General features: G+C 37.6%; 4 protein-coding genes across 7 annotated transcripts in view; 2 read left to right on the forward strand and 2 right to left on the reverse strand.

Moving 5' to 3' along the window:
- The window catches only part of ECSIT (evolutionarily conserved signaling intermediate in Toll pathway, mitochondrial), a 2,894-nt gene extending 696 nt beyond the window's left edge, over positions 1-2,198 (reverse strand). Inside the window, exons 1-2 of one of the 3 annotated variants that reach the window (XM_018461919.1) lie at positions 1,983-2,198; positions 929-1,849 (exon numbers count right to left, since the gene is read on the reverse strand). In XM_018461919.1, the coding sequence (XP_018317421.1) occupies positions 929-1,817 (889 nt within the window). In that variant the 5' untranslated portion in view covers positions 1,818-1,849; positions 1,983-2,198. The other 2 variants (XM_018461910.1, XM_018461901.1) reach the window with 2 other exon arrangements.
- A 293-nt stretch (positions 2,199-2,491) lies between these two features.
- galla-2 (MIP18 family protein galla-2) lies at positions 2,492-4,040 on the forward strand. The gene is made up of 3 exons (XM_018461930.1): positions 2,492-2,686; positions 3,534-3,613; positions 3,681-4,040. The coding sequence occupies exons 1-3, from the start codon at positions 2,566-2,568 to the stop codon at positions 3,948-3,950; spliced, it is 471 nt and encodes a 156-aa protein (XP_018317432.1). The 5' UTR covers positions 2,492-2,565; the 3' UTR covers positions 3,951-4,040.
- An 887-nt stretch (positions 4,041-4,927) lies between these two features.
- Positions 4,928-12,113, forward strand: calypso (ubiquitin carboxyl-terminal hydrolase calypso). Of its 2 annotated transcripts, none has more exons than XM_018461877.1 (8): positions 4,928-5,043; positions 5,173-5,387; positions 5,974-6,743; positions 7,314-7,444; positions 10,027-10,131; positions 10,212-10,528; positions 11,211-11,359; positions 11,501-12,113. In XM_018461877.1, the coding sequence occupies exons 1-8, from the start codon at positions 4,986-4,988 to the stop codon at positions 11,577-11,579; spliced, it is 1,824 nt and encodes a 607-aa protein (XP_018317379.1). In that variant the 5' UTR covers positions 4,928-4,985; the 3' UTR covers positions 11,580-12,113. The 2 variants fall into 2 exon arrangements, with proteins under 2 accessions (XP_018317379.1, XP_018317372.1); XM_018461870.1 differs by having other exon boundaries at positions 4,929-5,043; positions 7,311-7,444.
- LOC108731567 (uncharacterized) lies at positions 7,457-9,744 on the reverse strand. Its single transcript, XM_018461943.1, has 2 exons — positions 9,574-9,744; positions 7,457-8,766 (listed from the first exon to the last, which is right to left on the reverse strand). The coding sequence occupies exons 1-2, from the start codon at positions 9,742-9,744 to the stop codon at positions 7,489-7,491; spliced, it is 1,449 nt and encodes a 482-aa protein (XP_018317445.1). The 3' UTR covers positions 7,457-7,488.
- Positions 12,114-15,873: the final 3,760 nt, after the last annotated feature.

Genomic DNA, 15,873 nt, shown 5'->3' on the forward strand with positions numbered 1-15,873 from the left:
AAAGGATATACAATAGGGACAAGCAAATCTGTAATTTATAGCATGCAAATGTGTACAATTATTGATAAGTATGTACATATATGGTATTCTTGATATCTTATATATTATTATATACTATATATATAATTATATATAGTAAAAAATCATTACTTAAAGTTATGAACATGAGATCTCGAGATTATTTTTCTGCGATCTTCCTGCAGTCTAGTCAAGTCCTTACAATCTTACAACTCGAAATGGCACTTCAGCTTTAGCACTGAAAGTCTTGGCGTGTTCTTTTGCACTATTCAGTGCAACCCATGGAACTCGTCCAGTGTTGGTGTGAACTGAGTGCGCACTAACTTTTTCCCAATCGAAAACGCTATAAATAATGTAAAAAAGGATTATGAGCCTAAAACAAATCATTTAATATAAATTTCGACTTACATAAGAAAATAAACAATAATATAAAACATACATTTTGAGCAGTATCAGGTCATTCTCAATGCTGACAAAAAATAGATATCATAATATAAAAATTAGGAATTATAAAATTCGTTAACATAATGAATAAATCTTAAGCTATTCAATAAATACGCAATCTGGGCCATGTCCAATTAGATAAAAAAGATTCATAAAAGCGCCGAATATACGTCATCTTGTAAAATATCTTTCTATGATCGTTGAGATCTTAGTTAACGAGAAAAAATAAATGTAGTCAAATATAAAGTAGAGTCATGTAATAAAAGCAATGAAAAGCTTTATGGAACAATCATTCGAAGAAAGTCAAATTATTAAAAGCGTGAACTATGTATCAGCCTTATGCGAATGATCAGCCAATAGTGTTGGTAATCTAAACTTATTGTATTCCAACCCTGGATATAATTATATAGAAATAATGACACAAAAATTAATAGAAAAATTTTTCTTTAAGTTAGTGATTATTTACCATCAGGATCTTTATAAACATTATTCTTTTCTTTAGCTGCTCCCTTTAGAATAAAATAATCTATACAGTGATCCGCAACCCAAACTGTATACGGTCCTTCGACAAAGATCGGAATATCCAGAGGCTGCTTTCGTAATAGTTCCTCCTGCAAACTACTCATCGCGGATACAATCCACGTATTGTCGATGGCATCCTCCACGTCCTTGGTCTTGAACTCTGTGATTTCGGTCTGAACGTCTGCACTGGATATCTTATTCATGGCCAGCTTGGCAAGTACTTTTGGATCCTTGGGCACCGGTGTGGGACAGGGCCATGGATTCAGATTAGCGAACTTGGGCATCCAGTACATCATCCGCCAGAACTTCTTCAACACCAGGGCGTGCATCCCGAACGTGTTCAGCAGCATCTCCTGCATCTCGAAGTCTGGCATCACACAATTGTGCTCCATCTTGCAGAGCAGGTCGATGGCGACGAACTGCTGCTTGGGATAGTGCATAAATATGGTCTGGAAGTAGTTCCGGGGGACAAACTTGCCCTTGGGCAGCACGTCCAGGAGGTTCTTGTACACCGCCAGATCGCGGTTCACGCCGAACTCATCCATGTACTTGAGGGCGACCTGAATGAACTCCACGTGGCCACGTCTCATTTCATTGTTAGTCTTGTACTCGCGCAGGATGTCCAGGTAGGCCGCCCGCTCCTTGCTCTCGGCGTTCGCGAACGCGTGGAGGACGAGGGCCGACGACTTGCTGTCCTTGTCATCTTTTTTGCACCATTGCTGGCTGGTGTGAATAGCGCGGCTCAACGACCGGGTCTCGATCTCGCGCAGCGGTTGCCGCAACAACGCGGTGGCACTCGACGCGAGGATGGTCCGGGTGATCCGCGAGAGCATGTTGATCGACGTATTTCTCTAGCACGTCATCTCTGAGCGATTAATTTGAATTTTACTTAAATTTACTCACACAAAGTTTACGAAAATCTCGCATCTCTACGAGGTTATGATGCGCCACTGATTCTAACCTAGAATTCTCACCTTGGAGTCCTTGGATCACCTAACCTCTCTTTTCATTCTCTTTCGTTTGGCGCTTTGTTTCAATAATTTAACGTCAAGATGGATAACTAACGCGCGTTTCAAGTTTGCTCTTCGAAGATGAACGTTTCCTACATTTTATTCTTTTCTCTTTCTTTGACATTTCATTAGGAATAATTAGAAATTTAATTCATTTTAATTGCAGAAAGTGTAATAAGTACAGTTACAAGGAACATTTGCGGAAAATCTATCGGCCACTTTTCATAAGGTGCGTTCAGAGAGACGCTATTAGCGCTATTTGTGTTATTCTATCCTTGTTTTACGTCTAATAAACAACGAAGATAGAATGACAGAGTAGCGCTATTAGCGTCTCCCCGAACGCACCATTCGAGAAACGTACGATCTCCATGTAAACTAGTGGTGCGTTCGGGGAGACGCTAATAGCGCTACTCTGTCATTCTATCTTCGTTGTTTATTAAACGTAAAACAAGGATAGAATGACACAATAGCGCTAACAGCGTCTCCCCGAACGCACCTTAGGTCGTGATAAAAACGACATGTGGTTTGGTGTTTGGATTATGAAGATTTAACGTTTATTCGATGATATACAATGAGCGAAAACTTGGAGAACATTAATCCAAAGCTCTATAAAAAATTAGATGACCGAGAAATTACAGTCGAGGAGCAAGACGAGGATGTCGCGGATGAGTTTGACGCGCGAGAGATCTTCGGTAAATATATAACCTTAAATTATTGAAATACATCGTGTAATATATGATTCAATTAATACAAATTAATAATAAAAGGGTTGAGAAGAATTACGAACATAAGAAAACAATATCTAAATAATAGATATGATATAATTAATAAGAACTAAACGAATTAAAAATAATACAAACGTCGTTTCGAGCCCGATCGGATCATTCTCAATGATAAACATATAAAAGTAATAAGGATATGCATATTCAAATTATAAACGGTTTAAACTAATAGATAAAAAGAGATGAAAAAAATAAGTACGGACTTCTAGTGGATGTATACTGGTCACTTGATTGCATCCTGTTATTATCAAGCTGATATTAATCTTTTTATATCTTTTTATCTATTAGTTTTACACCGTTTATAATCTAAATATGTATATTCTTATCACTTTTGTATGTTTATCATTGAGAATGACCCGATCAGGCTTGAAACGCTGTTCGTATTATTTTTAATTTGTTTAGTTCTTATTATAATAATTATATCTATTATTTACATATTGTTTTCTTATAATTCACAGCCCTTTTCAACACTTATTATTAATTTAAATTATTAATTTTTAATCCAAAATAAATAAAATTGTTGATATATTTTTGTTCGAGTATAAAATATTTTAATAATTGTTACTAAACATTCATATTTTTATTGATAATTGAAAATTAAGAATGTTATTGTATTTGCTATATAAAAAGATTTATTCTCTTTATAAAGATATAATATACTTAAATATATACATAATAAATTAAATAGTGTTATATACATTCTCTATTATAAGTGCAATATAAAAAGTAATATTGATTACTGACTGTTAATTTACAGATATTATTAGGAACATCAATGATCCGGAACATCCTTTAACTCTGGAAGAACTGAATGTAGTTGAACCGAATCTCATCGAAGTAAAATATTTCTCTAAACAATATGATACCATTGCATTTCGAAATTGCTTAAAACTCGACATTGCAGGTTGACGACAAAAAGAACAGTGTGGACGTAAAATTCACGCCTACGATACCGCATTGCAGCATGGCCACTTTGATCGGTTTATCCATTCGCGTGCAATTGCTACGTGCTTTACCCTCTAGGTTTAAGGTCAGTGTGGAAATTTCACCGGGTACTCACGTCTCGGAGGCGGCAGTGAACAAGCAGCTTGCAGACAAAGAACGAGTAGCTGCGGCTTTAGAAAATTCCATGCTACTTGGCGTGATCAATCAGTGTTTGGCACTGAAAGATTAGCAAGTTGCAAGTTACAAATTCCAAGATTTTTATGTTTACCTTCCATGATTTCCAACGTTTTTTTTAAACTGATTTCTTAGTTCAACTGAATCATTGGTGCCTGATGATGTTTTTCAAAGAGTTTTTGGGCTCTAAAAAAATTGAAAAAATTTTACATCCTTAGCATTCAAGAATACGATTTTATAATAATCCGAAATGTTTTTCATTTTTTTATACGTATCCAAATTTGAGGCAGAATAATTCAAAATTGAAAACTTACCTGAATCTTTTTCTTCAAATTCTCGGTTGAATCACAGAAGGTGGTTAAAGCGACAGTTTGTATATAGTTTTGTTGTCATGTATATATATTGCAAAGTAATTCTCAACTTTTAGTTCGTACCATGAACGTAAAAAGAGTGCTGAAATTCTATAAGAATCGATACAGTATAATTGATGTGAATAACGGATTTTGATTATAAGATTTAATATATATTACATTTATAATATATACTTGATGTAGAAATGTATCAGTAATATTAATGTAAAACAATTCTTCGCTTTAAATTTTTTTGTATTTTATAAGTTTACTATGTATAGTGTACTGTATAAATATAAAAAGCATTAATATAATTAATGAAATTGATACAGATTTTAGAGATCCTAAAGTCGTTCCTGTTTTGTTTTTTACAACGCAATTTTTTTTGACAATGAAATCTTTTTGTTGATTACATAGATAGAATCACGAATCCTTTTTTTACAATTAAAATTTACAATATCATTTGTTATTGATCCCTTAAATTAATTTAAAAAATTAATGCACAAATTTTTATTTTTTATTTAACTATATTTCTGTTATTTTCTCAGTTTTTTAAAGTTTCTAAATTTTTTTACCATCATCTTTAAAAAGATTCATAGAAACGTGGCTTATTGTGCTCCAACACGTGATGACGTCACGTGACTGCTTTGCCGAACATGGCGCCTCTGGTTGTCAAGAGTGCGATGAATTTGTAGGGGTTTTCTGCTATTTTGCGTCTGACATTGACAGTTAACGAGAAGATGCCCGTTGACATTAATCGATTGACGGAGGGATGGCTAGAACTAGAAAGTGATCCAGGTACGTTGTTAACTTTGAAATGTGTCTAGCAATCGTTTGTTAATGAAAATCTGGAGCTTAGAAAGTATTTTATGCTGTAAATTCGCATAACTAGCAGTCAAAACTATAACATTTTCCACGTCTATTCAGGTTTGTTCACGTTGCTCTTGGAAGACTTTGGTGTGAAGGGCGTCCAAGTGGAAGAGATCTATGATCTGCAAAAGTCTCTGGAAGGTCCAGTCTATGGCTTCATCTTCTTGTTTCGATGGATTGAGGAACGACGATCTAGGCGAAAGGTCGTGGAGCAGGATGAAAGCTTTGTCAAGGATGAGGAGATTGTTAACAATATCTTCTTCGCCCAGCAGGTCTAGCACACAGCTTTTATTATGTCAGAGCTTCTACTAGATTGTCAAAAAAGTTCTGATTCATCCTTCGGTTTTTACCTAATTTATTCAAAAACAATAGCTGCGTTCGGAAACGTCGCTCGGATACCTCCAATGCCTCGGATTCATCATCTGTCCTTGTTTAACATTTAATGTTAAAACGCAGCCATTATACCTTAAAATAAAGACCATTCAATAACCATTCAGATCCTCAGATGTGAAGAACTCGTGATAAGCTACCTCAACGTGTTTAATAATTAAAATATACAAACTATAATTTTTATTATTATTATTAAACAATAGCTAACAACATCTTGCTTTTGCTCTGAGCCCCTTAGTTTGTATATTTTAATTTAATTAATCGAGCACTGAATGACTATTTATGTGTTCAATAATCTTTGAGTCATCGTCCAATTCAGTCAAACCCAATATTATGTTTTTTCCACCTGATTAGTGCAGGATCTTTTGTGTATAAAAACTAAAGAGTGATTCAGAACTTTTTTGACAACCCAAAGTGTATATAAAAGGTATATTATCTTTGTAACATAATGTTATGTAATTATCATAGGTTGTCCCCAACAGTTGCGCCACTCACGCGCTGCTCTCAGTGCTGCTGAATTGTCCGAATATCCACCTAGGCACGACTCTGTCACGATTGAAGATGCATACCTCCGGCATGTGCCCAGAAAACAAAGGTTGGGCGATCGGCAATACGCCAGAACTGGCCTGCGCGCACAACTCGCATGCAATGCCCCAAGCGAAGAGACGGCAGGACAAGAACACTGGTGTCTCCACGGGTAGATTCACCGGCGAGGCTTTCCATTTTGTCAGCTATGTACCGATAAATGGTAGGCTGTTTGAGCTGGATGGCTTGAAACCCTATCCCATGGATCACGGACCGTGGAAGGAACATGAAGAATGGACGGAGCAGTTTAGACGCGTCATAACCGATCGTTTAGGCATGGCAACTGGCGAACAGCTGCAAGATATCAGATTCAATCTGATGGCCGTCGTACCCGACAGACGTCTCGCTATTTCGCATAAATTAACGATGCTGAAGACCAACAGACAGATAGTCCTGGAGGCTCTGCAGCAGTTGATGAAATTGAGTCATCAAGATGGCAGCGCCGAGAAGAATTCGCATAAAGAGATTGATCCCGATAAAGAGAAACAGTATGAGAAAAGAAACAAGACCGAGGATGAAAATGGATTGCCTACTAAGACGGAGATCGAAGAATCGCCCACAATTCCCACTATCAACGTTGAAAGAAATAACGATTCATCGGTGGTTATGGATGAATCAGTCTCCGGCATCGCATCTGGGAAAACCGAATCCACGTAAATAACAATCGAGCGTTTCATTCACATAACACGCTGTTATCTCTAGTTTTACCACAATACTTTGTATGAATGATGAAGTTGACAATAGTAAGTAAAAATCGAGGAATGTTCGATACAAATAAACGAGGAAGGCCATATTCTACTAAAGCAGAGATTGATGCTTAATAATATTTTTGTGCGAATCTTACAATTTTTGGTTCAAGTAAACCACACGTTGATTATATTTGTCGGTCTTAAAAATATTATTAAGCACCAATTCACTTTGACCGAATATGGTCTTCGCTTATTTGTATTGATAAAATTTAAGTTGATATCGATTTTTTTGTGCTATAATAATTTCAATTTTTTTTTTTTTGTACTAAATACATAAAACAGAATGCTGAGAAAATGTGAACATAATGCAAATAATTCTAGCGATACAAATAAATCAGCGATTCTAATATTAAATCTGAGAATTGTAATATTCTCACATAATATAGGTATCTATTTTATTTATTTATAATAAGTTCACAAAATTGTTCGGTGCTGCAGTTTCGCTATAAGCGAATTTATGTTCGATTTCAGCGGAATGGAGAAAGTGGTTATGTGCGCTCTGGATTATGCTACGCCATTACGAATTCAAACTTCACCAGCTCACAGCTCTTCGAGTACAGATACATCGTCGGAAATCGGATCGGCTTTCAATTCGCCCACTCAAGGTAAAAGAAAAAGAGAAAAAAACAAGGAGGGAGGGAATGTTACTTCATGACAGTCCGTCGCACAGTCGTCTGGTAGTGCACACCTTCTTGCTTTGGCAAAATATCAAGGCATTTGGGCAGGTCATTCGGATTGATTTGATACCTTCGGAATCCGGCACGCTGTAACAAATGTAGTAATGAGAATCCGAAACGGGATCTTTTATCTTACCAAGTTCTTTACACAATCTCTCCCCGGACTCTCCTTCGTATATTGTACTTTTGTCATTGGCATGAATATTCTCAAAGAATATTTCGTTCACAGGAAGCTTTACGTTGCTGCCGCACGTTTTCACACTCTCGACGTCGCAGATTCGCGAGTACACGTTGAAAGCCGTGTGCAGCGGACAGGAGTACTCCACTACGGTGGCCGTTTTTGGCTCACATGTGTAGTACCGGTAACAATCGGTCTTATTCGGCAGACGGACGTTCCTCGTGCACGTCACGACGCTAATGGTTCGTGGCGTTAATCGATGAGCCATGTTTTTGTACCGGTCGATCGTGAAATACTGTCTGTTCCCGAGATTATCGCTAATCCTTATTATGCTGTTGTCAGAGTCCAGACTGTCGATTAGCAGCTCCAAAGCATTCTCCGTTGAAACGGTGCTGTCCGTCGTCGCAATGGAATTTATCTGAGGTTTATTGCTTTCTATCATCTCAGTCGGTTCATCATTACTGTTAGGTAACTCGTTTCCTTCGGTATAGCTTTGCACGAGATAGTTCAACGATACGTTTTGTCTTCGATTATAAGACGCGAAGATGGTGATGGTCTGCGTTGGATTTACAGTTGTAGAGTCTCTTACAGGTATCGATAAAGAACTTGATATTGCGGCTGATAGCTCCTTGTAGACGTGCAATCGACTCATTAATTTGTTCAGCCATTTGTAATGATTATTTACGATGTCCTTATATTCTTGCACCAGCGACAACGATAGTTGCCCTTGGCTATTCGTGTACTTGTATAGATAATTCTCTTCCCTGTGATACGACGCGTTTCTCACGCTTTTGTCGTTGTGCGTCGTTTTGTCCGATTCTTCAAATTCGATCAAAGGATATGCGGTCATCGTGTCGATCGTTGAGTCGGAAAAGTTGTCGATTACGAAAGACGAGTCAATAGTTTCGGAGAATCCCAATGGATCCTCCGTATATCCTAGATAGCTGGTATCCATTGGATTGATTAGTTCGGATATCTCGTGCTTCTTCGTCACAGGAGAGTCGGTTGAGAGTATATCGCACGTCCAGATATCACCAGGAACAACGCACATCCGTAAATATGGTTGAAATACCTAAAATCGTATTTCAAACACTTGTTACTCTGATGAAAAAAATGCTCGTAATATCTCATAATATTTTTAAGAATTTGTCATATTTTAAATCTAGAAAGATTTTTCTGAAAAATACGTTAAATTTCTTAAGATTTTACAAATTTTCTTCAAAAATTATAGGATGAGAAATAATACATTTTAGAATTCATCTATATAAACAATTTTAGAAAAAAATGTATATTTTCTCAAAATTTCTGAAGTATTTTAATTTGTACAATTTTGAGAAATTTTCTAGAAAGTTATAAAATCATACAGGAATTCTGAAAAGGTCTCTCCGCATTAATTATATGGAAAATTGGCTCAATAGGTAATTTTTAAGCTGTAATGCATCAAAGGCATAAAACTTGTGCTCACAGAATATCTTTGCTACACCATAGCTGTATTAAAAATTTTTTTTTTTTAAATAAAAAAAGGATGCTTTCCAGCAAGAAACACAGTATAATATCGTGAATCATTACATTCTTGTTGTTTACCAATATTAAACAAAGATGAAATAATTAATCAATGTTGGAAAGCGGCAAAGATTATCCATTATTGAACCTTGTGTCTATGACATCTTTCGTTCATCACATATAAGTTACGTTATATGTGAAAACTAATTTATTTCACCGAGACACAATTTTCTATATAATTAGTGAAGATCCTTTATATAAAAATTATGAAAAATTATATAAAGAATTCTATGAAGACAAATTTTTTCGTTAGAGTAACGGCACCATTAGAATTGGGAGGTCTGTTTGTTTTATTTGTTAACGCCAACGTTCTCACCAAGCCTGCGTTACACTTCGATGGGACCCACACGTAACCGCCGCTCGGCAGATTCACGCAATTGTAGAAAATCGTGCAACTCGTTAGGTGCGGCTTCTTCGGTTCCGGACATCTCGAGGGGCTCACCGGACAGATTAGGCTGCACGCGAGGAGGACCGATACGAACCGCATCCCGTACCGCAACTGTTACAGACCGCAATTCGTACTTGCCTGCTTTAAGACACTGTGTACTTTTCACACGCGCACATACAGTCATGCATCTCTGCGAGACGTTTCGTTTCGCACATTCCACGTACAGTTACTTGACCTGTCTGTTACAAATTGCCCATCTGCTAGTTTTTAGTTTAAATAGAATTTTGGAAATGTTTTATACATACAGGAACAAGTATTTTGAGATCATTAGCGTTAACCTAATGACCAGAACGACCAGAAGATTTTTTAAATATCTTCTAGCTTGGGGATGGAATTCTGGTCAAAGCAGCCCCACGTCGACGAAGGACTTCAAGAAGTTTGTGGTAATCAGAGTTGCTGGCGACGAGAAGAACGAAGCGGGTTTGAGTAGGTTGATCAGATTTATATGCGATTCATACAAAATATTCGTCGGTTACCTAATATCGAAATGTTTCGCTTCTACGCAGGCCGTTCTCTGGGGAATATCAATATAAACGGGAAAAGATTGGTTTCCGACAGTGGTCATTTGCACAAGAAGGTCTGTCTATCGGGTGAAGTCAGAATTCCTCACGCGAGGGTGAAAACTAGCAACGGCGACACAGTCACGGAGGAGAAAAAGGTCGAGAAAATCGATCCCAAACTGTGCTCTAAGTATCCAGAATTGTTCGAGCCGCACACGTTCGCGCCCAAGGATCTCTTGGCGTTGCTGAAAAATTTGGAGCACGAGATCAGCGTGTGCGAGACCAGCCTGAAGGACGAAAATGACAAAAGAAACAAGTACAAGGTTGGTCTTATGCGTATGACAAAGCGCTTGCTATTTTTAACGGCAAAGATGCAGCTAATAGCCATGATATTCCGTCCTATTTTTCACGATTATAAATCAATTTATGCCTATAATTAATTGGTAAGCAAAATAAAATCAAGGTTATATATAGTAAAGAAATGAAATATCAAATTTATTTAAAACGATATATAAATGTGATATGTAACATGTGATGTAATAAGTTTCGACTCTACTTACAAAGAATATCTCCTGTTTTGATGAGCTTTTAATATATTGTAGTCTAGACTAAAATAAGGCACGTACTTTTAGGGGGCGAAACATCGATTAGTTTCCTTCAAAGTGTCGTGTCAAAAAATATCATCGAACTATAAAAGATGGAAAAACTTTTTTTTAATAAAAGTTGAGAGTATTTTATGACAAAAAAATTAATTAAAAATCTTTTTCCATCTTAACAACATTAAAAGTTTATCAAAATCGGAGAAAGACACTTTCCTTTGTTAATCATCTTCAGTCATGATAAAACGAAATCGTCGAAAGATTAGACTTACAATAGATTTAATTAATTGGAATATTAATAAATAACAAAATTAATTAAAACATAATAAATACATACATAATTAATTGGTAATATTGTCGAGCGCTTTATTCTCATGAAGCTATAGAAATCGTGTAATTCTTTCAGATCGACGATTGCCGGAGAACGCACAATTACGACGAATTCATTTGCACCTTCCTCTCGATGCTTGCTCAGCAGGGAAAATTAGCGGAGTTGGTCCAGCAACATCTAACATTAAAGAAACACTCTTCCGTTTCGGTGAATAGGGTTCACAGGTATATTTTCACGTCTGATCGACAAATATTCAATTATTTTGAATTCTCATAAAAAATCGATTAAAGTAATTAAATTAATCCGTTATATTAATTTCCTAAGTTAATTACTTTAACTGAAGTCGAATTTCAATGCATTTACAGGTCATCGAAAAAATCGGACACCCGTCAGAACTCCTCACGCAGACGTCGTGGTAGAACAAAATGTAAAAAGCGAAAGTAATCTCTAACTAGTATAGTTTTAGCTTTAGTTTAAAGCTTAGGGCATTCCGTCTGTTAAGAATTATTTGGATTGTTATAACGGGCATCCATGAAACACATGCTATAGAAAGTACTCTTACTCTTGGTAGTTTTACAAAATCACGTAGAGGCCATATATTTATAACAGAGCGATTCTAAATTATACGTGAATACTTCAGAAAGTGAATTTAGAGTCCGAAACAAGAAGAAAAAAATCACGCAAACGTAAAGCGTTTATTCTCAGAGTTAAAATAAATTAAAATATTTAAATATTCTTTCTATATTCATGACTTTTTCTTCTCTCCGACTTCAAATTTACTGTGCGGTATTGACGTTAAGAAACGCGCCCTGTATAATTTTTAAATATTTTTAAATCTTTTCAGAATCAATGACTTATCGCTAGCTCGATATTTCTAGTTTTTTAGCGATGCATTTTTTAGATGATCGTAGGACTGATTTCAACTCGAATGCTATCATTACTTTTTATCACTCTGTACAAACTATTTTACAATGGCGCAAAGTATACATATATATATTTTTTATATTCTTTGTATAATCAACTGTGTGGTATTTAATTGTCTAAAGTAGATATTTATGCTTACTTTTCAGAGGTATATTCTATCTCTCTTTTCTGAATTATATTTCATATAAAATATATATATAACTTATTGTAAACGCATAATGTCATTTCTTCTTTGCCGAATTATTGAAAAGAAGAAAGGGAGGAAGTCAAAGAATCAGGAGAGGGGCTTTGTGTCAAAAACATTGAAAATATTTATTTATCGGTATTCATATACAAGTACACTACACGCGCTGTGGATATGTCCCTTAGAATCTAAATACTTACATCTCCGAGCAGCGCCGGAGAAAGGAGAACCAAGCTTATTCGATTGGTTGGAATTGGCTGGTTTTTTTTTTAATCGTAAATCGGACGACGGGTCATCGATCCTCGCCTCTAAGTCGCTTTACCGTTAGTATAGTGCATAGGAACTGTAGTCGAAACGCGCGCGAAACGATTTCGCGGGGGCACAATTGAATAGAAGTGGAAGAGGGAAGAGGGAGCGGGGCAGAAAGGGGGATAAGAGTGTCGTTTCCTTCTCCGGCCGACGCTCCGGCGGTCCTCGTAACTGCTTTTTGGCAAAAAGGTGCGATTGTATATTTACAAATTGTTTGTAACGTGTCGGCTCTCTCGCGATCGCGTCGCATTATCGTGATCGTTCGAAGCGAGCGAGGCAAAAGTGCGCGAGTAATCGGGATGTATTTCTGTGTGTGTGTATGTGTGTTGTATGTATCTAGATCTATGTATTCTCAAAAACTTGTAGAGTGAACCTCACTCTGAAGAGTGAAATGTCTCACTCTTAAAGATTGACAATTGAGCCACTCTTTTTCAAGACTGGCTCAGTTTTCACCCTTTAGAGTGTGATTCCATTGCGAAGAATTTAGAGAGTGTGTTAAATCCGGAATCGTGTCGAGACCTCGTGGTTGATCGCGGAAATCGCGGGCGCTCGTTAGTTAACAATAGAAGAAAACGTATTTACACGGAGCAGCATCCCCGTATCTCTCGCCGACCGCGGTCGAGAAACGCACATGACTTCGTCGTTACAAACAGGCACTCTCGGTATTTTACAGCGACGCGACTGCGATGTTACTGGCAAACATCGTTCTTTACAGGATATCGGAGTTCAGCGACGACGATTCGGAACGTTTTATTGCTATTTACGGTCGTACCTGAATGCGTCAATCAACGTCGTTGATCTTACGTTTGTACACTTTGTCCGCTCAGTCGAGTCCCTCCTCATAGAAATGTAATACTGGAAGGTGATTAATTACTTATTAAGCACTGAGAACAACGATGCTTTTAATACTCAAAATAAGTAAATAATCATTATCTTTCAGTAGATATTAATTGGATTTCTGTAAAGGCCTCGACCGTCGGCCGCGGAATCTACAAGCATACTGTATAAAATATAGAACATTCACGTCCGGGGAAATAACGGGGGAAAAAAAAATACAGGGGCAAGAAAAAAATAATGACGAGATCCTGTGCGAGAGGGGATTCCGAAACGCCGCCGATCTCCCGGCTTCAGTTTCCTCCTCGTCGTCGTCGCACACTCCGCCGTATAACATAGGCGATTAATGTACAATAAATAGAGATGCCTTTTCGCTATTAAGCGGCCCTTAGGTTGTTGCAGAATGCGATATTGCACAATATTAGCTGCTTTCCATTTACCAAAACTCAAATAATTCTCATTTGTGACGTCATAACTCGGTTGAATGCACGTTCCTTTTCATTCTGTGACAAGTGAGATTCAACCGAGTTTTCATTTACAATCTGCACAAGTTGTATGCTTTACTGAGTCTTGTTAACTCATATTAAAAAAAAAAATAAGGTTTATAAACCTGTGTTGTTATGCGATAACTTCGTCACCAAAGTAAGCAAGTAGTGACACACAACCTTAGACTCAGTATCACTTGTGTGAAAATGGAAAGCAACTATTATTGATCTGTATTGAACCCAAGATTTGTTTTAAATCGTTTAAAGGGGAGACATCAATAATATTAGGCCTGTTCTTTTTAGCCGTTCTTTTGCATGATTCATCTTTTCTCCTTAAGCTCCTTTTTTCTCCAACGTGAAGAGAAATGGAAGAAAGATGAACCGTGGAAAAAGTTGGGCTAAGAAGAACAAGACCATTGCCCAATGACATTCCAAAATAATTGAACAATAATATTAAGCGTCTAAGGGCCGCTTTACGATTGCTCTCGGGTTAACGTTGATTCGCGCCTCTATCGCTCTAGCGTATCACATTGGTAAAAACGTATGGTTGATTGATCGGGGAACAATGATCAGCAAAGTATCGCCAAAGTATCTTTCATCACGTCGCCGACTTCGTTTCATTATCGTCGGATAGGTATCTTACTTTCCTTATTCTCTCCTCGCGTTTTCGGGAAAAATCACACTTTGGTTCCGATCGGTGGACTCGGTGATCCAGGCCGATAACCCGACTTCAATTTCGACCGGTCTCACTGTTACACAATCAATCACTCTCGCACCTACGAATCGGCGACGGCACAATCGAGCACTGCACGCGCGTTACAGCTCGTTTTTCAATGATATCGAAAAATACATTAATTTGAAAAAAATATATATATGCACATAGTATATATATATATATATTTCTTGCAAGTATACGCTATGTAAATATATATTACATACACCTATAGGCTCGCTTAATACTTCAATACGCGCTAAATTCCGCCTTCCGAGAGGACTTTCCGCGGCGATTGTATGTACATATACATCCAAGTTAGCGTTTCTCGTCCGGCGTTTTGTAACACAGATGCATTTTCGTTTTCTTTACATATACATATATACAGACACTCGCCACTACGCCGACCGTAGCGTTTGGATAGCAAAAGTATAAAAAAAAAAGAAGACAACGGATCGCAAAGATCGCGAGAAAATCTGGTGTCGAGAGATACCGAAGAGACGTTGTCTCGCGACTTCTTTGCCTCCGCAAGTCAAGTCCGGATTGACCAGCGTGATTCGAATCTGGCTCGAGGAAACGAAGAAGAACAAAAGGATCTAAGGATCTAAGGACTCGCTTCGTCCAGGTTTCGGCGCGGCTCTCGAGATGCGACGGAAGAGGCAATAAATAAAAAAAAAAAAAGCGAATTCGGAATGAATGTAGCGGTGAACCGAATTTCTGAGGTTTCGAGCAAGGTAGACGTCGCTTCCGAAGGTTCCCGATATTCAACAACAACCGTGTGCAAGATTAATAGCGAAGGTTCGGTCGAGTTTTGGCGAATAAATAAATGAGGATGCGAATTAAAGCTACGCCTCGAAGCTCCACCGCACGAGATCGCCAACGTGATGACGAATAGGAGAAAGATGACGATGATGGTGACACGATGACACGAAGAGAAAATAAAAGGAAGAGAAGGAAGAAGTAAATCCCTGCTTCGTATGCGGGAATGAATCGTATTATGAATATCCGATGGTAGTGAGATAGCCGGTTGCGCGACCAATCATCAATCGGGGGAGAAAACTCGCGTGTAATAACGCTCCGTTTAATTATACAGATCGCGGTGCCTTCGTTCACCTGATCGCGCCGATTACGCTCGGCCCAACTCGTTGCGATACGTCTGCCCGAATCGACAAAGCTCTCTAGTTAACGATAATGGTAATAATAGAAGAACGATTAGCCTACGGGAGTGTTACAACGTAACTTATAGCGCTATAAGGTATCGCATCGGCTTTTAATTCCTAACTCCACTTC

This window comes from Mycetomoellerius zeteki, unplaced genomic scaffold (genome assembly GCF_001594055.1).
Source record: "Mycetomoellerius zeteki isolate Tzet28-1 unplaced genomic scaffold, Tzet1.0 scaffold101, whole genome shotgun sequence".
Taxonomy (NCBI): domain Eukaryota; kingdom Metazoa; phylum Arthropoda; class Insecta; order Hymenoptera; family Formicidae; genus Mycetomoellerius; species Mycetomoellerius zeteki.